The 22,682-nt window shown below is 46.6% G+C and overlaps 1 protein-coding gene across 1 annotated transcript in view; it reads right to left on the bottom strand.

Moving 5' to 3' along the window:
• The window catches only part of SLC5A12 (solute carrier family 5 member 12), a 127,497-nt gene that overhangs the window by 75,312 nt on the left and 29,503 nt on the right, over nucleotides 1-22,682 (bottom strand). Inside the window, exons 3-6 of the mRNA XM_068261023.1 lie at nucleotides 20,246-20,297; nucleotides 19,290-19,357; nucleotides 4,672-4,826; nucleotides 822-962 (exon numbers count right to left, since the gene is read on the bottom strand). Of these exons, the coding sequence (XP_068117124.1) occupies nucleotides 822-962; nucleotides 4,672-4,826; nucleotides 19,290-19,357; nucleotides 20,246-20,297 (416 nt within the window). The remainder of the gene's footprint in view (nucleotides 1-821; nucleotides 963-4,671; nucleotides 4,827-19,289; nucleotides 19,358-20,245; nucleotides 20,298-22,682) is intronic.

Genomic DNA, 22,682 nt, shown 5'->3' with positions numbered 1-22,682 from the left:
GCCACTTACATACCTGATATTTAACTCTTTCAGGCAGAGAAAGGAAAAAAAGGAACACAGCATAGTTATTTGTGTGCTAGGCACTGTACATACACGTCTATGTCATCATGTCACATGTCACTTTGTGTATCCTTTAAGCAATTCCAGTTGCCTGGCTATCCTGCTGATCCTCTGCCTCTAATACTTTCAGCCATAGGCCCTGAACAAACATGCAGCAGATCAGGTGTTTCTGATATTTTTGTCAGATCTGACAAGATTAGCTGCATGCTTGTTTTTGGAGTGATTCAGACACTACTTCAGCTAAATAGATCAGCAGGGCTGCTAGGCAACTGGTGCTTAAAGGGAAATAAATATGGCAGCCTCCATATACCTCTCACTACAGTTCCCCTTTAAGTGCAGGTACCATAGAGTACCTTAAAACTTTATTTCTCTCCCAAATGCTTTACTTGTGTAACTCAGACTAATGTTAAGACACTTTAAAAGCTGCCACCATTGTTCTCCAACTTTAATTAAAATGACCAATAAACAGGTTAGAAACATAATTGTATCCACCCCCTTTCTGCTGGCTCTGTGATGGCAAATATTGTACCCTCAGGGGCCCAGCCAGCCCCCACTAGCCTGTCACCACCATTTGTATATTGTATTTTTTTTTTCCTTAAATGCTTTATCATGTATGTCTCTTGTTTAGTGCACTATTCTTCATGTCCTTGTAGATGTTGAGCTATGTTGCCAAACTCAATTCCAGGCACGATTCTGTCATGCTTGGCGAAATAAATGATTCTGATTCTAATGAGATTTCAGCAGGATTTTGTTGAACTTACAGTTTTGCATGTTTTTCAGACTTGCAGGAAATGCATCTTTGAACTGTTGACTGGTTAACGCCATAAATTCCTAGCCAAGTAAACGTTCCACCCACTGCAATAGTCCAGAAAGTGTGTCTTCTTAATGGATCTGTGCTAAAACTATATAAAAAAAAAGTTATAAAAGCAGAGTTATAGTGGAAAAAAAAGCCTCCAATAAATTTGATTGTGCTTAATACGTATACATAATTATTGAAATTCTGCTAGCTAAAATTAACAGAAGAATTTGAACTACCAAGCCTGCAATAACTACCCTACCCTATCTGTACAGCGCTGCATAATATGTCAGCACTAGAGTTGGGCCGAACCTCCGATTTTAGGTTCGCGAACCCTGTTCGCGAACTTCCGCAAAAGGCGAACTTTCAAAGTTTTAAAACATTCTATCAGCTGGAAAAATGATAGAAAACATGTTTCAAAAGCTCTAATACCTGGAGCCACACCTAATTGAGTGAAATACACATCATTGCTGGAGGACCCACCCTCCCTCCTCCAAGCAAGGTCCTTTATACCATTTGCCTACCTACACTAATTAGTTATGGGACAGCTGCTACACACTCTGCTAGGGAGATTTTATCCTCCCTCCTCCCTCCTACCGGAGGGAGGAGGGTCTCTTCTGCCAGGGAATTATACTATTTTAAAAACCCAGTATACATCATACCATAGCTGGGAATACATACATGAGTATACATCATACCATAGCTGGGGATACATACATGAGTATACATCATACCATAGCTGGGAATCGAACCCAGATCTCACTGTGTGGTGGGCACGTCACCCTAAGCACTGTACCACTACAGAAGTAAGTGAAGCTTGCCTAAAATTTAACATTTATGCTCAATGCAATAGAACCATTAGGTTGCTTAAAGGAGAACTGTAGTGAGAGGTATATGGAGGCTGCCATATTGATTTCCTTTTAAGCTATACCAGTTGCCTGGCAGCCCTGCTGATCTATTTGGCTGCAGTAGTGTGAATCACACCAGAAACAAGCATGCAGCTAATCTTGTCAGATCTTACAAAAATGTCAAACACCAGATCATACCATAGCTGGGAATCGAACCCAGATCTCACTGTGTGGTGGGCACGTCACCCTAAGCACTGTACCACTACAGAAGTAAGTGAAGCTTGCCTAAAATTTAACATTTATGCTCAATGCAATAGAACCATTAGGTTGCTTAAGCTTAAGCAACCTAATGGTTCTATTGCATTGAGCATAAATGTTAAATTTTAGGCAAGCTTCACTTACTTCTGTAGTGGTACAGTGCTTAGGGTGACGTGCCCACCACACAGTGAGATCTGGGTTTGATTCCCAGCTATGGTATGATCTGGTGTTTGACATTTTTGTAAGATCTGACAAGATTAGCTGCATGCTTGTTTCTGGTGTGATTCACACTACTGCAGCCAAATAGATCAGCAGGGCTGCCAGGCAACTGGTATAGCTTAAAAGGAAATCAATATGGCAGCCTCCATATACCTCTCACTACAGTTCTCCTTTAAGCAACCTAATGGTTCTATTGCGTTGAGCATAAATGTTAAATTTTAGGCAAGCTTCACTTACTACTGTAGTGGTACAGTGCTTAGGGTGACGTGCCCACCACACAGTAAGATCTGGGTTCGATTCCCGGCTATGGTATGATGTATACTGGTTTTTAAAATAGTATAATTCCCTGGCAGAAGAGACCCTCCTCCCTCCGGTAGGAGGGAGGAGGGAATAGGTAGCAGGGTAGAAGGGTAGAAGGGTAGAAGGGTAGAAGGGTAGCAGGGTAGGGAGGAGGAGGAGGAGGAGGAGGAGGGAGGCCAATTAAAATCTCCCTAGCAGAGTGTGTAGCAGCTGTCCCATAACTAATTAGTGTAGGCAGACAACTGAGTCAAATGGTATAAAAGGACCTAGCTTGAAGGGAGGGTGGATGGGGTCTTAAGCAGTGTGTTTCACAATAACATGTCTGCTGACAGTAAAATGGAGGCGAAAAATTTTGCTCAATACAGCTTTATGGGGCGAATCGAACTTCCGCAAAAGTTCGCCTGATGCAGGCGAACGCGAACCCCCAAAATTCGCCTGGAACCGTTCGCCGGCGAACCGTTCGGCCCATCTCTAGTCAGCACTATATATATAAATATACAACCGATATAGTCCCTAAATGGCATTGTCTGAATGCTTAAATTGGTTTCCTACAGTCTTTTGCCTTCATGCGAGGAGGTAAACTGTAATATTGTACAACAATGCTTGATTTTTGTTTTTTTCAAGAAAATTGTAATTAGTTCCTTACTTAGGGCATCTACCCCAGTTTATTTCAGAATATATCGAAGTTACTGTAGTAACACTGGGGTATATGCACAACACAATGGTAAAATAGGCAGCAATTTTACAGAAAACTATAGTAGTTGAATTGCTACGATAACACGGGTTAACGTGATATTATGGCATGAAGGTTTTACTACTGGTATGTGCAGAGTAAGGCCCGGTTCACACTTGCGGTGGCCCTCCGGAATCGCCGTGCCGGAGCCGCACCGCTTGCAGAACGGACGGAACGGACGCACGGCATAGCAATGAAAGCCTATGCGTCCGTTCACATGCGTCCGTTCTGCCGAACCGGAGCCGGACCGGATCCGGGCCGGATCCGGACTCCGGCCTCCGTTCCAACATGCGCTATTTTTTCATCCGGCTCCTCCGGCAGCCGTATCCGGGGCGGAGCCGGACTGCACCATCCGGCCAATACACACCAATGGGAACCGGAGAGCGCACAACACACTGGCTGAGAAATCCGGATGTTCTACCCCACTTCCTATGGGGATTGTTGCGGCGATATTGGATGGGGACACATGGGCAAGCATTTTGGAGTGGAGCAGCACAGCTGGATCCGGATCCGGAGATGTTGGCAGCATGTCGGAGGTGGAGGTGAGTGCTAAACAGCAGAGGGCCTGATTCCACAGGTCCCCCTTCTGCTGACCTCCCAGACCCCAACATTTTTTTTGTTTTTAACGTAACTTTTGCCAAACGGATCCGGATCGCATCCTGATGGACACCTGATGCAACCTGACCGGATCCGGATCGGATCCGGATCAGAACCGTACGGTTCCGATCCGGATCCGGTCCGGATCCGGTCAGGTCATCCGGTCCGTTTGGCAAACAACCGCTAATGTGAACCGGGCCTAAAGGTGTTGTGGAGCATTCAGCCAGTTGCCAATAGATGTGCCCAGGCTAGGATCTAGCAGCACTCCAGATCAATTTTGCAAGGTAGAGAATAGCCAGCACCATCAGAAATAATATTATGCTCTTTTATTGGTTTGTGCATGCTTGACGCATGCTTGCATGTTTGACGTCTTAGCCTTTGCAATTACACTGTTGTGTAGATATCATTTGTAAACGTGTTTGACTGTACATCTGCTGCAGTGGTAGTGCGGTGATGAGTGACCTCTAGAGTGGTCCGATATTATCATCATTTGCTCCCCTTCCTGTCCATCTCTTATTCTGACTATATGTATAATTCTGTTTAGTTCTGTCTATCTACTCGGCAGCAGCATAGTGAATAAATATAAAATTCAAAACCTGCTCTAGACTTGCTATGGTATGGGGTAATACACTAGTCAAAATAATCGTTTTTACAATTTCAGTTTGCGGCCTGCTGCCTCTCTGCCTGAGAAACTATCCGCTTAGTGCATGAAGAATTGCAACTCTGGAATAATCGCAATTAGCGATCTGAATACAACCAACAGAAATAGTGTTTTTACAAATCTTGTAGCCAGACTGACTGTACAGATGAAACCAAAATGTGTAACCGCTTTTAAGACAATAACTGCATTTGATATTTACTCCAGTATATCTAAGCGGGATCCATTCATTGCAGTCTGCCAGACGTTGGCCGGACCATTATTCTGTCTTGTTCCTTCAATAAGAACTGATAAAAATCCAATGACCATCACAACCATCTGAAAAGCATCAGTCCATACGACGGCCTTCAGTCCTCCCTAGGAACAGATAAAAACTTCAGGATCACAACAATTAGCTATTCAAAAACTGTAGATAAGTATGTGATTGGTCATTGAAGAAGCTACATACACTTGCTTTTTTTCCACTGAGAATCATGGTATGGGAAGTTCTCATTTTATATTCTTATCCTACTACAACCAAGAACACAACTGTGGTAATGTTGACAAGTTCAGAATTGCCCCCAGTCCCCCAGACACTCATTTATGTAGGTGTGCAGACTCCTTGTCCTGCTAGGTGCTCCTCTCTATAACTAGAGCTAGAGCCACACATTTATAAGAAGTAAATTACTCTGGAGAAAAAAAAAGCTAAAACTTCTCTCCCATGTTGCTGTCACATACAGTAAGCAGTAAAAATCTGACAGATCTGACAGGATTTATTCTTTTCAAAAGTACTCCCTGGAAAAGCTCTGTACAAAGATACCAGTCAGCTTCCCTACACACTTGCACACTATTTTGTCAGTTTGTTAGCATCTACCATTCAAGAAATGCTTTAAAAAAAAAGAAAACACTGAGAATCCGCCATAAGGAGATTGACTAGTCCAAAACCTGTTAGACTTTTACAACCTAGCGTAATTGACAGCGATGTGGGAAAATTACATTAATAGTGCCTTTTACTCCAGGCTAAATGTACTTTCTATACATGCTCATACACATGTATTTCAAACTTTACTATTTTTCACGACAGTGGTCCTTTCATGACTTGATACCATCAAGGACAGCCTACACCTGCAGACTATGGGCAACCACATGATATCATGTATTATGTATGGTATAATGTAGTCTTGACAATATTAACTTTGTATTAACCTTGTTAAAAAAATATATAGTGGTCTAAATAGGGGCAGTTTGAAACACTGGCCAACAATGTAGTAGTCTGGCAATGTTAATTCACATGGCCATAAAGTAGCGGATTCAAGTGGCTGGATCTACTGTAGGTTCTCGTTAAAGGAATCATCAGGCAAACAAGATGCAAGCCAATTTACTTGGGGCTTTCTCCAGCCCCTTGCAGCCGACTGTCCCACACTGTAGCTTCGTTCGCAGCCTCCGGCCCGCGGTGCCCGCAAGGTGCAGAGGACGACCTCGAGGTCATCCTTACTGCGCTTGGATGAACGCCACTATCAATCAAGCCCACGTTCTATGCGACGTACTGCGCAGGCACAGTAGTTTGGCGCCATTAGCCGTAGACAATGTGGCTTTGATTGACAGCCGCGCTTGCACAGGCGCAGTGGAGGACACATGTCGACCAGTGGTGGGCAGATGCCTCAATTCACGGATTTTACTTATTCGGCCGTGGTTAAAAAAAAAACCCGGAAATGCCATGATTAATTTCCGGATTTGAAATGGATTCACGAATTTGACCCGAATTATTGCCGTGAATGAGGCAATCACGGCTAATCATGGCCGTGATGCAGATTTTCTTTTAATGTTAATAGCAAAGCCCCCATACATGATACAATCCAAAAATTGCATGGATTATAAAGGTGATAAGGGGCTACAACTAACAAAAATTCAAGAAGAACTTTGTTTTTAAGAAATACTGTAAAATGGAAAAATATTCTGTGATTATCACTCGCTGACTTTAGCGGTTAATAGCAAAGTCCCCTTACATTGTAGAAACACCACATATGCCTGATATGTTAAGAAGAACAGTGGGAACAAGAGGAAAACATTTTTTGCAAAAAGACCTTATACTTTTTGAGAAAATCGATTTTTAAATTTCAAAGGAAAAAAGTATACATTTAAATGCGGTAAATGACAGTTCTTAGGGAAACAATTTTCGCCGACTTTAGCAGTTAATAGCAAAGGCCCCTTACATCCTAGCAACACCAAATTTGCAGGATCTGTTAAAAAGATAGTGGGCAACAATATTTAAAGTGTGGGAAATTTAAAACATTGTGTGGGGTCCCGCTCCCAAGCCTCTGTAACCCCTTGCCTCCCATGCAGGCTGGGATAGCCAGAGTGCGGAGCCCCGGCCAACTGGGGCTTCATACCCTGAGCTATACCAGCCCCCAAGTGCCAAGCGGCCAAGCCTTCCCCTCCCCCCCCCCCCGCCACGGGAGCCCTTGTCTAATCCATGGACAAGGGGCTCTTCCCCACCTCCGGTGCCTCAGGAGGGGGTGGGGGCGATGACTCCTGGGGGGTGGGGGAGTTCTCGGTGGCATCCGGGAGTCCCTTTTAAGAAGGGGACACAGATGCCTGCCCCCCTCCCAGGAGAAATGAAGTACGCCTTACCCATTCCCACAAAGGGTTAAATGAGATAAAAACATGAGGACAAGTAAAGTCCTTTATTATTCTAAATTAACCAGAAATACTTACCTGCACCTTTAAAAAAAATGTTCCCACGCCAATATCCTCGGGAACAGGTCCCATGCCAATATCCTCTATCTTGCGATCTTCTTAAGTAACAACAGCTAGCTGAGAGTGCATCCGTCTATGCGGATGCATTGCCAGCATGGGTGAGGGTGACAGGTGTGAGAGGCAGGGAGGACAGCGGGAGCTGGCGGCAATGCATCTGCATAGGCGGATGTGCTCTCAGCTATACTTAGCATAGCTAGAGGTACAGGTAAGTATTTCTGGTTAATTTAGAATAATAAAGGACTGTACTCGTCATTGTTTTTATTTCTTTTAACCCTTTGTGGAAATGGGTAAGGGGTACCTTGTACCCCTATACTCATTTCTCCTGGGAGGGGTCAGGCATCTGGGGTCCCCTTCTTAATGGGGACTCCCAGATGCCACCATGAACCCTCCCAGGGAGTCATTGCTCCGCCTCCTCCATGGATTGGACAAGGGCTCCAAGGGGGGGGGGGAAGGCTTTGCTGCCCCTCTCCCCCGGAGCCCCCAATTCCATGGACCATGTGGGCTGATATAGCTCAGGATGCGAAGCCCCAGTCGGCCACAGCTCCGCATTCTGGCTATCCCAGCCTGCATTGGAGACGAGGGGTTACAGAGGCTCTGGAGGGGGGACCCCACACAATTTTTTTTTCAAATTCCCCACACTCCTATCCTGCAACATATCCTGCAAATTTGGTGTTGCTAGGATGTAAGGGGCCTTTGCTATTAACTGCTATAGTTGGCGGGAATTATTTCCCTAAGAACTGTCATTTACCGCATTTAAGTGTATACTTTTTTCCTTTGAAATGTTAAAATTGATCTTCTCAAAGTATAATGTCTTTTTGAAAAATGTTTTTATCCTCTTGTCCCCACTGTTCTTCTTAACATATCTGGAAAATTTGGGGTTTCTACAATGTAAGGGGACTTTGCTATTAACCGCTAAAGTCAGCGGGTGATGATCACTGAATACTATTTTCATGATCCCGCGATCACGACCCGTGATTGCGTTCTGAATGTTTTCAATCATGGCATGCCGTGGCCGATTTTTGTATCCAGAATCTGTTCACGGTGTCTAATACCAAAGCCGAATAGTGAAAAAAATGCTTGTGTGCATTCAAAGCCGGTACAGCAAAGTAGGGCGTTAGCTTCGATGATTGATTCATTTACTGTTTTATTGTTTTGCTCAATGACACATTCATTGAAGTATGCCAGAGCTAAAATCTATGAACTATTGACCTTTTTTATCTCTTCCCTGCTCTCAAAAGCCACTTTATGCCAGGAAAGTGTTTTAGAGTTGTGATTTCTTATCAGTGAGGATCACATTGTAGTCTGACCCAGTCCTGACTCAGACAGGAACTGCCACTTACATATCTGATGTTTAACTGTTTCAGGCAGAGAAAGGGAAAAAAAAAGGAACACAGCATAGTTATTTGTGTGCTATTCAATGTACATACACATGTCTATCTCATCATGTTACATGTCACCTCGGGTATCCTTTAATTTAACAAAACAGAACCCAATTCTGCAGGGCGGGTGGAGTTCTGCTTTAAGTAAGTTCACACTATGGGCCATATCTAATTAACTTTTTCCCCTAAGCTTTCTCCTAGGAGATAATTTTTTAACTTCTGTTTGAAATAACTTTTCAGCACTCTGAAATTAAAAAAGTACCAAAAAGAAGGTGAAAAAGTAGTGTCAAAATTATTCTGAGTATTTTCTTGCTGGCTGGCAGCTTAAAAGACATGTTACTAATAAGATGTGAAAATATCACCGCGGAGAAAACTGAGGAGAAAAAGTGAATTGGATTGGGCCTGCGCTAAAATATGGACAGAATACAATGCAAACTCTGATTGTTAAAACGAACACATTATCTTCATAGCATGAGTAATTGCTATGTAATGTGTGCGTTTTCTAACACATTAGCCAAAAAAATGAACGAGTATAATATGAACATCAAAAATGGAGAAGGGTCGCTACACCACTACACTCATATCCAATCGGGAGCAATGATGAGTATAATATGGACTTACCTGATCTGTCGAGCTGTGTAGAGATAAATAAATAAACTGAATCTTAACTAGAGATGGCTCAAACCTCCGATTTTAGGTTTGCAAACCTCGAACGTGAATCTCTGCAAAAAGTTTGGTTTGCGCAAACTTTTGCGAACCGCAATAGACTTCAATGGGGATGCGAACTTTGAAAACTAGAAACATTTATGCTGGCCACAAAAGTGATAGAAAAGATGTTTCAAGGGGTCTAACATCTGAGATTTTGCATGGGGGAGTGGGATACATGCCAAAAGTTCCAGGGAAAAATCTGGATTTGACGCAAAGCAGCATTTTAATAGCAGAAATCACTTGCATGCTAAATTAGAGGCCTAAAGTGCTTTAAAACATCTTGCATGTGTATACATCAATCAGGTAGTGTAATTAGGCCTTGATTCGCTCATATACAGTATACTGCGTAATGCGATAATCTTTGCGCGCGGTATACTGTATATGATGCGACCATAAGGTTGCATAGGATGCGACGATAACTGTGCACTGATGCGCCGTTGAGGAGCGCAAAGATCGGCGCATTACGCTGTGCACGGTGCAGTGCGCAATGTAGCTTTGTGCATCTTTTAGTGTGCACAAAGCTACTTAAGGGGCACTAAGTTCAGAAAAGGCACACAACCTTAGATAAAGTTAGCACTGTAGTTTGTACCCACTAAGTGATAAGGCACATTAACCGGCTTAGCGCTGGTTAATGAATCAAGCCCTTAGTGTACTGCTTCACACTGACAGACCAAACTCACTGTGTAACGCACCGCATACAGCGGTTTGTGTAGTGACGCCCGTGCTGGACTTCTGCGCACCATGGCGAGAGTGCAGTCATTGTGAAACACAAGCCCTTTCACTGTGGCAAGGTAACGATCACGAAGGGGAATTGACACATGTACATGCCTTTTTTGGTTTTTTGTTGCAGCTGCAGTGCAGCCAGAAAAATTAGGCAGGCATGTACATGCACCAGAAAAAATGTTATGGTGGCCGCTGCTAGCAGCGGCCTTAAAAATTCAGGAATCCGCCTGGAGTCCTGGACCCTGTTGTTGGTGGTGGCGGAGAAGGCAGTCAAGCGGGGCCTGCAGGCAGAGATGCTGTGTGAGGACTAGTGTTGGGCGAACAGTGTTCGCCACTGTTCGGGTTCTGCAGAACATCACCCTGTTCGGGTGATGTTCGAGTTCGGCCGAACACCTGACGGTGCTCGGCCAAACCGTTCGGCCACATGGCCGAACTAAGAGCGCATGGCCGAACGTTCCCCGAGCGTTCGGCTAGCGCTGTGATTGGCCGAACGGGTCACGTGGTTCGGGCCCGAACGCGCTCTGATTGGCCGAACGGTCACGTGGTTCGGGTAAATAAATACCCGAACCACGTCATATCTCCGCCATTTGTCTGTGGGTTTAGCTTTGGGTAGGCAGGCAGGGTAGTTCGCTCTCCAGCCACGCTAGCCAGGGTCCCCCCCAGTCATTGTGTGTCGCTGCTGGGAACAGTAGTACACCGCTCGCTCAGCCACACTATATATAGCATTGTTTACTGCCACTGTGTACCTCGCTCAGCCACGCTATATATATAGCATTGTGTTTTCTGACACTCTGTGTACACGGCTTAGCCTGACTAATATAGCATTGTGTGTACTGCCACTGTGCACCTCGCTCAGCCACGCTATATATAGCATTGTGTGTACTGCCACTGTGCACCTCGCTCAGCCACGCTATATATAGCATTGTGTGTACTGCCACTGTGCACCTCGCTCAGCCACGCTATATATATAGCATTGTGTTTTCTGACACTCTGTGTACACGGCTTAGCCTGACTAATATAGCATTGTGTGTACTGCCACTGTGCACCTCACTCAGCCACGCTATATATAGCATTGTGTGTACTGCCACTGTGCACCTCGCTCAGCCACGCTATATATAGCATTGTGTGTACTGCCACTGTGCACCTCGCTCAGCCACGCTATATATAGCATTGTGTGTACTGCCACTGTGCACCTCGCTCAGCCACGCTATATATAGCATTGTGTTTACTGCCACTCTGTGTACACCGCTCAGCCAGACTATATACCGTTGTTTACTGACACTCTGTGTACACCGCTCAGCCAGACTATATACCATTGTTTACTGACACTCTGTGTACACGGCTTAGCCTGACTAATATAGCATTGTGTGTACTGCCACTGTGCACCTCGCTCAGCCACGCTATATATAGCATTGTGTTTTCTGACACTCTGTGTACACGGCTTAGCCAGACTATATAGCATTGTGTGTACTGCCACTCTGTGTACACCGCTCAGCCAGACTATATAGCATTGTGTTTACTTCCACTCTGTGTCTGCTGGGCCTGGGAACAGTAGTACACCGCTCACCCGCCACTGTATAGCATTGTGCTCTGTGTCGCTGCTGGGAATAGTGGTACTGTATAGCATTTCTGTACTGCCACTGTACTGCTGCCAGTCAGCGTGTACTGTAAGGATAAGTGAAATGAGGAAGAAATCCGGTGAAAGAGGAAGGGGCAAGGGAAGAGGTGTTTCCCCTGACGGTTCACGTACAGGCCACAGGGGAGCACCCAAGAAAACCCACTCAATACCGCCCATGTTGTCCAGGACAACAACCCTCACAAATCCAAAAGAACAGGACCAGATAATTACTTGGATGACCTCTCAAGCGTCCAGCAGTGGGTTAAGCAGCACCAGCACATCACGCACGAGGTCCGAGTCCTCAGCCAGTTACAAGGAGCCAGTGGGCACAAAGCTGACACAACCGGCAGCGACACCACGCACACAACTGCCAGATAACCAGTCCTATGAATTACCTCAGGACACAATGGGGTATTCGCAGGAGCTATTCCCAGCCCAACAAACTTCCACCTATGAAAGGTCAATGGAGGAACAGCCAGAAATGTTGTGCCCGGATTCACAACCATTAACTGTGGGAAATGCACCGCGCACTGAAATACAAGGCGAGTCCGAGGAGGACTCGGAAACCCAAATCCCAGAGCAAGTTGGGCAGGAGGGGTTGCAATTGCAGGAGGTCGGCCGACAAGATCTGGAAGACGACGTTGGAGTGAGCTGCGCAGAGGTTGTTCTGGGGAGCTCTACTCCACGGCGGCGGCCCCCCACAATGACATATGACGAGTTTGAGGAGATGGAAGAGGAGGGTATGGACAATGTGGACAGAGACCCAGATTTTATTTGTGAATGAGAACATCGCCGTCGTAGCAGCAGCACAGATGAGTCTGTTGAAGAACCCACTGCTGCACGAGTTCGCCTTGTGCCACAAGGTAGGCGGCGCGCAATTTCAGGCACCACAAGCGTGGAAGTTAGAGTGAGAGGCAAAAGAGGAGGAAACAGAAATCGCCAGCAAGGAGGCAGGTGCTCCAAAGTCTGGGCTTTCTTTGAAGACTGCACTGAGGATGTTACCATGGCGATTTGCAAGGTGTGCAAGACTCGCCTGAGCAGGGGGAAAAGTATTAACAACCTCTCCACCACCAGCATGAGCCGCCACATGCTATCCAAACATCCCACTCTGTGGGCAAACGCGGCAGGACAGGGTACCAGCAACACTGCCTCCCTTGGGTTCACCAGACTCACCACCAGACCCGCCTCAGCAGCAGCAGTAGCCCAGCCATTGCGTGGTTCACAACATTCACAAACATCAGACGACGCTGACACTGTCACTTTCCGGAGTAGTGCTCTTGAGGTCTCCCAGTGTTCATCAAACACAACAACCAACAGCCCTTCCGTGTGCAGCGCTACGGTTCAGTTGTCTGTGTCGGAGATGTTTGAGCGCAAGAGGAAATTGCCAGCAAATGACCCCCGGGCCGTGGCAGTAACAGCCAGCATAGCCAAGCTTCTGGCCTGCGAAATGCTGCCATATCGAGTGGTGGAGACAAACAGCTTCAAGGGCATGATGTCAGTGGCCATCCCACGTTACGTGGTTCCCAGCCGCTACCACTTTGCGCGCTCTGCAGTGCCTGAGTTGCATGAGCACGTGGTCAGCAAAATAACCCGAAGCTTGAAGAATGCCGTTGCCTGCAAGGTTCACCTCACCACTGACACGAGTGCGGACGAGTGCGTTCGGCCAGGGTCGATACATCTCCCTTACCGCGCACTGGGTGAACCTTGTGGAGCCTGGCAGCGATTCCTCACCTGCTACGGCGCGGGTGTTGCCCACGCCGCAAACAGCTGCACCGCCGTCCCTCCCACTGGATAACAACAGCAGCACCTACCTCTCTGACTCCTTCTCCTCCAACGCATCTCAAAGCTGTACCTCATCCGGAAACGCTAACCCAGCAGCAGTAGGATCGTGGAAGCAGTGCAGCACAGCTGTTGGCATGCGTCAGCAAGCGTTGCTGAAGCTGATCTGCCTTGGGGATAAGCAGCTCACAGGGGAGGAAATTTGGAAGGGAATAAAGGAACAGACGGATTTGTGGCTGGCACCGCTGGACTTGAAACCGGGCATGGTTGTGTGTGATAATGGGAGTAATCTCATTCGCGCTTTAAGGTTGGCTAAGCTGACACACATCCCTTGCCTGGCGCACGTGATGAACCTAGTAGTTCAGCGGTTCCTGAGGACATACCCAGGCGTGGCCGATCTTCTGTTGAAGGTGCGTCGAGTGGCCAAACATTGTAGAAATTCCAGTACTGCTTCGGGGGCACTCGCCAAGATGCAGGAGCGCTTCAATCTCCCCCACCATCGCTTGCTGTGTGATGTCCCTACGCGCTGGAATTCTACGCTGCACATGCTAGCACGCTTTTGTGAGCAGAAGAGTGCAGTGGTCCAGTACATGACGGCGCAGTACCGAGGCGCATCCGGACAGCTGCCAAGCTTCTGTGGATCCGATTGGGCCAACATGTTGGACCTCTGCCAAGTCCTCCAAAATTTTGAGCAATCCACGTTGCTTGTGAGCAGTGACAACTCTTCAGTCAGCATTACCATACCACTGCTGTGTTTACTGAAGAGGTCAATGTTGAAAATCAAAGAAACAGCTGTCATGATGCAACTGGGGGAATCTGAAGGAGAAAACGATCAGCGTGATGGTACCAACATCAGGCCATCCGCCTCAGGGAACGCTGGCCCCAGCAGCTATGACGAAGAAGAGGAGGAGGAACAGCTGGAGTTGGAGCAGGAATTTCATGCCACCACTGACGAGGGCCAGAGCGGTGCACGTTGGACTTCCACAATTCAACGCGAATGGTCAGCAGAAGCAGACCAGGAGGAAGGTGACGACTATGATGCATCACAACAACTATCACAACGCTCACAAGAGGATGATGAGGATTCTGGTAGGACTCTGGCACACATGGCTCAATTCATGCTAGACTGCATTGAACGTGACCCACGCATTGTGCGCATTCTGGACAACACCAATTACTGGGTTTATACCCTTCTGGATCCACGGTACAAACACAATGTTCCAAAACTGCTTGAAGAAAGTCAGACAGGTCAAAATGGAAGAATACCAGCAGGCCCTTGTGGAGACTTTAGAGAGGAGATTGACATCCTCCCCCTCCTCTAGCCAGTTGTACGCAGACAGACTGACTTCCGCAAACCCAGGACGACCAGGAGGGCAGCAAACAACGCAAGCCGCAGCTAGTGCCCAAAAGGGAACGGTATCGGCAGTGTCCTTGGAGTGGGAAAATTTTCTGACACCCATGCAGCAGCAGCCCACTGAACAGCAAGCGTGCAGATCCACCTCCAACACCGATCGCCTGGAGAAGATGGTCAAGGACTACATGTCAGATGACGTAGCTGTGTCGAACAATCCATCTGCACCCTTCAACTATTGGGTATCGAAGCTAGACACCTGGCACGAACTGGCAATGTACGCAATAGAGGTGCTGGCTTGCCCGGCAGCCAGCGTTATGTCGGAACGTTGTTTCAGTGCTGCCGGAGGCATCATCACAGATCGGCGTATCCGCCTCTCCACAGAAAATGCAGACCGTCTGACTCAAATTAAAATGAATCAATCCTGGATTGGAAATGACTACGCAACACTCCAGGACCCCAACCAAGTAACATGACCAATGAACATCTGGGATGGTGTAGCATTTCCGGTCCCTGTTTATTGAACCTCTCATCTGTATTACATTTATGACTGCATGGCGGCAAAAAGCATTGCTGCTATATCCGCACGCTTTTTGTCCTCATGCAAGGCCTAGGTTGTTGTGTCTCAAAAACCGTGGCCTTCTCCTCCTGCGCCTGCTCCTGTTCCATCACGTCTGCTGCTGCTGGGTTAGCGTTGCCGCGTGGTCCCGGTTTATTGAACCACTTATCTTTATTACATTTATGACTGCATGGCGGTACAAAGCATGCTATCCGCACGCTTCTTGCCCTCATGCAAGGCCTGGGTTGTTGTGTCTCACAAAGCTTGGCCTTCTCCTCCTGCGCCTGCTCCTGTTCCATCACGTCTGCTGCTGCTGGGTTAGCGTTGCCGCGTGGTCCCTGTTTATTGAACCACTTATCTTTATTACATTTATGACTGCATGGCGGTACAAAGCATGCTATCCGCACGCTTCTTGCCCTCATGCAAGGCCTGGGTTGTTGTGTCTCACAAAGCGTGGCCTTCTCCTCCTGCGCCTCCTCCTGTTCCATCACGTGTGCTGCTGCTGGGTTAGCGTTACCGGTCCCTTTTCCTGGAACCTCTTATATGTATTACATTTATGACTGCATGCCGACAAAAAACATGTTACCTGTGCAAAGAAAACAGACATTTCCCGCATTTAAAAGACAGTTTTCCCTTTGAAACTTTAAAATCGATTTTCTCAAAAACTATAAGCTCTTTTTGCTAATTTTTTTTCCTCTTGTACCCACTCCCAAGGTGCACATACCCTGTAAATTTGGGGTATGTAGCATGTAAGGAGGCTTTATAAACCACAAAAGTTCGGGTCCCCATTGACTTCCATTATGTTCGGAGTTCGGGTCGAACACCCGAACATCGCGGCCATGTTCGGCCTGTTCGGCCCGAACCCGAACATCTAGATGTTCGCCCAACACTAGTGAGGACTGACTTAGTCATGGGGCAGGCAGTCACATGGCGTGCAGGCAGAGATGCTGTGTGTGGGGACTGACTTAGTCTTCGGGCGGGCAGTAGCCCTCTGGGATCCATGCCTCATTCATTTTGATAAAGGTGAGGTACTGAACACTTTTGTGAAGGCAACTTCTTTTCTCAGTGACAATGCCTCCAGCTGCGCTGAAGGTCCTTTCTGACAGGACGTTTGAGGCAGGGCAAGACAGAAGTTGGATGGCAAATTGTGACAGTTCTGGCCACAGGTCAAGCCTGCGCACCCAGTAGTCCAAGGGTTCATAGCTGCTCACAGTGTCTACATCCACACTTAAGTCCAGGTAGTCGGCTACCTGCTGGTCGAGGCGTTAGTGGAGGGTGGATCAGGAAGGGCTAAGGTGTTGGACTAAAGAATGTCCGCATGTCCGTCATCACCGATAGATCACTGGAGCGTCCTGTGGACATGGGGAGAAGGAATACTGGCAGTGGTATATTTATTCTGTTGTGCTGTGACATCACGCTTAAACACATTGTAAAGCATAGTTGCCACCTTGTTCTGCATGTGCTGCACCCGTTCTGCCTTCTGGTGATTTGGAAATATCTCCGCCACTTTGTGCCTATACCGAGGGTCTACTAGCATGGCCACCCAGTAATTATCATTCCCCTTGAGGTTTTTTTTATACGGGGGTCCCTCAACAGGCTGGACAGCATGAAAGACGCCATCTGCACAAAGTTGGATGCAGACGTACTATCCATCTCCTCTTACTCTTCCTCAGTGAAGTCAGCTAAGTTCTCCTCTTCCTCCCAGCCACGAACATTACCACGGGAAAGTTGAGCAGCACAAGCCCCCTGCGACACCTGCTGCGGTTGTTCTTCCGCCGCCCCCTCCTCCTCTAAAACCTCTTCCTCATCATCTGACTCCTCTTCCCCACACGGCTCTTCCTCCTCCTCCACCCTCCTCTGTGCTGCCGCAGGTGTTGAGGAAACATCTGCTTCTGCTGAGAATTGATCCCACAACTCTTCCTCCTGTTCCTGTTCACGCTCCTCCACAGCTTGATCCACCACTCTACGCACGGCACGCTCCAGGAAGAAAGCATATGGGATCAAGTCACTTCACTGCGACTCAGCAGGTTTGTCACCTCCTCAAATGGCTGCATGAGCCTGCAGGCATTTTGCATGAGTGTCCAGTACTTCAGCCAGAACATCCCCATCTCCCCAGACCGTGTCCTTTGACTGTAGTTGTAGAGATACTGTTTGACGGCTTTCTCCAGTTGTAGCAGGCGGTCGAACATCAGGAGGGTCGAATACCAGCGAGTTGGGCTATCGCAAATCAAGAGTCTCACCGTCAAGTTGTTTCTCCACTGAATATCGGCAAAGCGTGCCATGGCCGTGTAAGACCACCTGAAATGCCCACACACCTTCCTGGACTGCTTTAGGACGTACTCTAAGACTGGGTACTTAGACACAAATCTTTGAATTATTAGATTCAGCATATGTGCCATGAAGGGTACATGTGTCAACTTTCCCAAATTAAAAGCTGAAATGAGATTGCTGCCATTGTCACACACCACATTGCCGATCTCCAGTTGGTGCGGGGTCAGCCATTGATCCACCTGTTTGTTAAGTGCAGCCAGGAGAGCTGCTCCAGTGTGACTCTCAGCTTTGAGGCAAGACATGTCTAAGATGCCGTGACACAGTCGTACCTGGCATGCAGCATAGGCCCTGGGGAGCTGGGACTGTGTAGCTGGAGAGCAGATCTTTTTGTAACAATAATGGCTGTGAATCAGTTAATTCCCCACCAAATAATTCCTGCGAAGTGTCAAATGCAGCAGATGTGGTGCTTGTAGTAGCACTGGTGGCTGCGGAAGATGAGGTGTTCTGTGTTAAATAGTCAACCACGCCCTGACAATCTTCGGAGTTGATGGGACATGCCTTCTTCTGTGCACTATACTTTGGTCCAGGGCTGCACGAAATCACATCAGCACCACCTCGAACAGACCTGCCAGGTGGCCTGCCTCTAGGTCTGCCCCTGCCTCTGCCTCTACCTGTTTTGTCCATATCCCGGGGAGGGGGGGGGATGAAGTGAAAGGTATGCACTGACTTGACTAATACAATGTGCAGTCACACAGGTGCAGTGACTGGTATTACAATACAATGTGCAGCTGTCATACAGGTGCAGTTAACAGGTATGCACAGTGGTATATTACACAGCGTGTGGTCACACAGGTACTGAGAACAATTATCCAATGACTGGTATTACAAATTTGCAGCTGTCACACACACAGGTACCGTGAACAGGTACAGTGACAATGCATGCGCTCACGTAGGTAGGTGGGTGCACTGTGAACAACAGGTAGGTATATGCAGTGATGGGTATTACAAATGTACAGCTGTCACACACACAGGTAGTCACTGAATGTGCTGGGCCTGGCAGTGACACAGTAGGAATTACCAAGGGCCCAAGGTCCCACCAGCAGCTGCGACTGACTGACATGGCTGTATATGCAACACAAGTGTCTGTGGGACACACACACACACACACAAAAAAAGATCACAAGAACAACATTAGCTCTCAAAAGAGCTGTTGAGGATGAGGAGTGCTTTATAGCAATAAGTATCAGCAAGAAAGAGCCACCTAACAAGCCTAACTGTAGCCTGACTAAGCTTTTCCTAATGTCTCTCCAGCACCTCTCCCTTCTCTAATTACTGCAGGCACACGAGTGAGTGAAATGCCTGACGCTGCCTGCCTTTTATAAGGGGGGGTGGTGCTCCAGGAGGGAGTGTAGTCTGATTGGCTACCCTGTGCCTGCTGACTGTGATGTATAGGGTCAAAGTTGACCCTAATGATGTAGTATAGCGGGCGGGTTGAACCACCATAAAGTTTGCGGTTCACCGAACCACCGAAGTTCACGTGAATAAGTTCGTGGGCGAACCGTTCGGGCCATCTCTAATCTTAACTTCAACTAATTTTGACTCTATGATAATGAAACCAATAAAAGTATATAGATCACTGTATAAATACTATCAATCTCTGTTAATGTGACTGATTGAGATAAAGCTAAATACTCACCAAAGTGCAGTAAAAAGTGCAGACAATTCCAGTGGCAAACACGGATCCCCATAGATCAAATCCAGTCACTAAAAGGTAAAATACAGAGGTATTTAAACACTTTACTCATACGTGCTCTCATAATATGTCTGTTGCAGGGACATAACAGCAGTCTTGGCCCTTTCAGACCAGCTGCATTCCATTTGGTTTTTGAAAAGGTTTGCAATTTTACAAACGCAAGTACAATAAAGTCACAACTGAATGCGTTTCTGAATTTCTATAAAGGCAATCGTAGTTCTCAATTTTTCCTGCGTTTTGAGGCGATTTTTGGTGTAAAAGGGCCCTTCTATCAGGAGACAGAGGCGCTAAACACGCTTTTGGACATATTCAGTTGCTCCTAATTTTATATTTCCTGAGGAAGCGGGCTCTAGACCCGTGAAACGCGTTGCAAAGTTTGTTGGAGTAAGAATAAATTGTTTTTTGATCATTATCATTGTCTCTTCATTGGGGAGGAAAGTCATCCAATACCCCCCATTTTAAAGATTTTAATGTATTTTATCCTCCTTGGCACCTCTGTTATATCCTGATTTTGTATCCACTGGTTGGATGGGTGTGCCCACCTTTTTCTATCTATGGAGAGCGACTTCTTAGCCTGAGTGGGGACAGGTTTAATATCCCCGCAAGCACTACTAGTGGTTGCCTATATCCGGTAACCCACACTTGTATTATTTCTTCTCCACCTATTAGGGCATTCAAAATAACAATAAGGCTCTCGATTTCCCCTTTCTTTGTCTAATATCGGGAGGGATCTATTTCCTGGTCACACACTGCACACCGATTTCCATTAGATCATTTCAACATGAAATCTATTTTAAATCTACTTAGTGTTGCCGCCTCTGCCTGCCCCTAAAATCACACACTAGTATATTAAATAAATGTAATTAAAGGCCAGGTTAAAAGTAATGTCTGTGACTTACCTTGGTTCAAAGCTAAAGCTGGTGCATAAACTACTACTCCCGTGTAAAGGATCTGCAAAAATATTATTACAAAACAAGTGTAAGTGTGAGATCCTAAAAAAAGAATAAATAATCATGCAACTTTAATTTAACATTTGTTGCCAGTCGCAGAATGAGGCCTAGAACCCACTACAAAACGCTATCGCTAATCGCAATCGCTAGCGTTTTGTATGAGAGGTTTGTAAGCGATTTCATGAGCGTTTTTGGTAGCGATTTTAAAAAGTGTAATCAATTTGCCAGCGGTTGTTTAGCGATTAGTGTTTTAAATCATGATTGGTCCTTTCAATTAATTTTAATTTTGTTACAGTGTGCAGTAACTTCAAAACGCTAGCAAAATCGCTCTGTGCAGGTTTTCATGAGCGATAAGGCCATCGTTTATAAACTTTACATTGCAGAAACGCTAACGCTAAATGCGAAAAATGCTGCATGTTGCTTCAGTGGAATTTGGCCCATCCACTAACATTAGCTGAGCATTTAGGGAAATCGCTAGCCGTTTGAATTGCTCCCTAAACGCTTAGAAAATTGATCTAGTGGGTTTAAGCCCTCGGGTTGTATAGCTTTAGATATGACCACTGACCAGTCTGAGATCCTGCCTGTTATTTGTATACATGTTTGAAAAGTGCTGCAAACATGCCATTTCCTATGGCATGCTCTGTGACACGAAACAGCTTGCATAGCTTCTGAAAGTACAGGTCAGAATCTCTCCCTCTCCCCTGTTGTGTTGTTGAGTCCACCTGCAATAATCGAGCAGAAGCACAAGGCTGAGCTGCATTTAATTGCTTTTACCTAGCCTAAATATGCAAATGTAACACCATAAATGCTCTGTTAGACACGGAACACACTAAAGCTGGCCATACACTAGGCCGATTACCTGCCGATCGACAGCAGATTCGATCACTGGGATCGAATCTGCTGTCACATCATTTACGCTAAACGCTAAATTTCGATCTATTTCGTCCCGAAATAAATCGATCCCGTCGATCGCTCCGTGCGGGAAATTACCATCGATCGCCCGCGGGTAGGGAGCGCATCGCTAGCGGCGTACATTATATACAGCGGTATACATTACCTGAAGCTGGCTCCCGGCATCTTCTCCGCATCGGCTCCTGGGATGCGGAAGGTGATGCGGAGAAGATGCCAGCCGCCAGCCGGGAGGTGATGCGGAGAAGATGCCAGGACCAGGCTTTAGGTAATGTATGCGGGGGGGGGGGAGGTGGACAGGTGACAGCGGCAGCTCAGTAGATGGTGAATCGGTTTCAGGTTGAAATCGATTCACAATCTGTTAGGAATAGGGATTTATCTGTTGGTCGAATCTGATGGCAAATTGACCAGTGTATGGGCTACCTTAACTGCGTTGGTGCATGTGCACGATTCTACAGGCTATTGAAGTTGATAGCCTTGCATGGGAAATGCGTGCGTGCGTTGCATACATTTGTGTTTTTCCAAACACACAGTTTTCTGCTTATTTCTCGCACGCTTGCATATAATACATGCTGCCGCAAATGCCGAAACGTACACTGAAAACGTACGTATGAGGAGTAAAAATAAATGAAATTGGTACTTACCTGGGGCTTTCTCCAGCCCAGGAGAGGAGCCAGGAGGACGCCGGGGGACCTCCCGACCTACGGTGAGCTGGAAAAAGCCCCAGGTAAGTAGCAATTCCGTTTATTTTTACTGCTCGGGGTCCCTTTAAACGTGACCGCAAAAAGCAGACAGAAACCTGGGAATCGTAGGGGAAAACCGCCCTGTAAGTGTGTTCCCTGTCTTTATGTTATATACTGCTGCCTTTAGAGGTCATAGTTCCTTTAAGACTGCAGAGAATTTTGGAAGGGAGGCTGGAGTGAATAGTTTTCTGGTAGCTGGGAAGTGGCTGGTGAGTCTTCAGCCTCTCGGAGAGTTTTGGAATTTCTAGAACTGATCTTAAGGCCTAAATCCTCAGACTGGCCCACATTTTATTGCGGAGTGTGAAGGAGGGATCCTGTCTGTGACACCAATTTCTGCCCACCGAGCTGCTGCTGATCCTGGTGGAAGAATAGAGATGCTGGATCTGAACTGGGAGAACCTGTGAGGGTGGTGGAAGCTGGATTGTACAAGCCGTTGGACTTCAGGGGGACCATTTTAGCTGGATTACAATGATTGTGATTCTCAGTCTGTCTTGTTAGAACTGCTGGCCTGCGAGTCCTGCACCTACCGGAATCAGGGATTGGCCCCTGCACCTCATGGTAGGATCTAGCTTTGCAGTGGTAGAGGGGCATTAATCTGGCTTGATGGGTTTGGGAGCAGTTTTTCACAAAAATTCGGAAAACAATGATTTTAATGCGAAAAGCATGAAAACGTGAAAAAAAACATTTTACCACAAAAATTTTAAGCACAAAAACGCAAAAAAAATATTTTTACG

The sequence above is a fragment of the Hyperolius riggenbachi genome, chromosome 11 (assembly GCF_040937935.1).
Source record: "Hyperolius riggenbachi isolate aHypRig1 chromosome 11, aHypRig1.pri, whole genome shotgun sequence".
Classification (NCBI taxonomy): Eukaryota; Metazoa; Chordata; class Amphibia; order Anura; family Hyperoliidae; genus Hyperolius; species Hyperolius riggenbachi.
The sequence above is the reverse complement of the archived record's forward strand: the minus strand, read 5'-3'. Positions and strand labels throughout refer to the sequence as shown.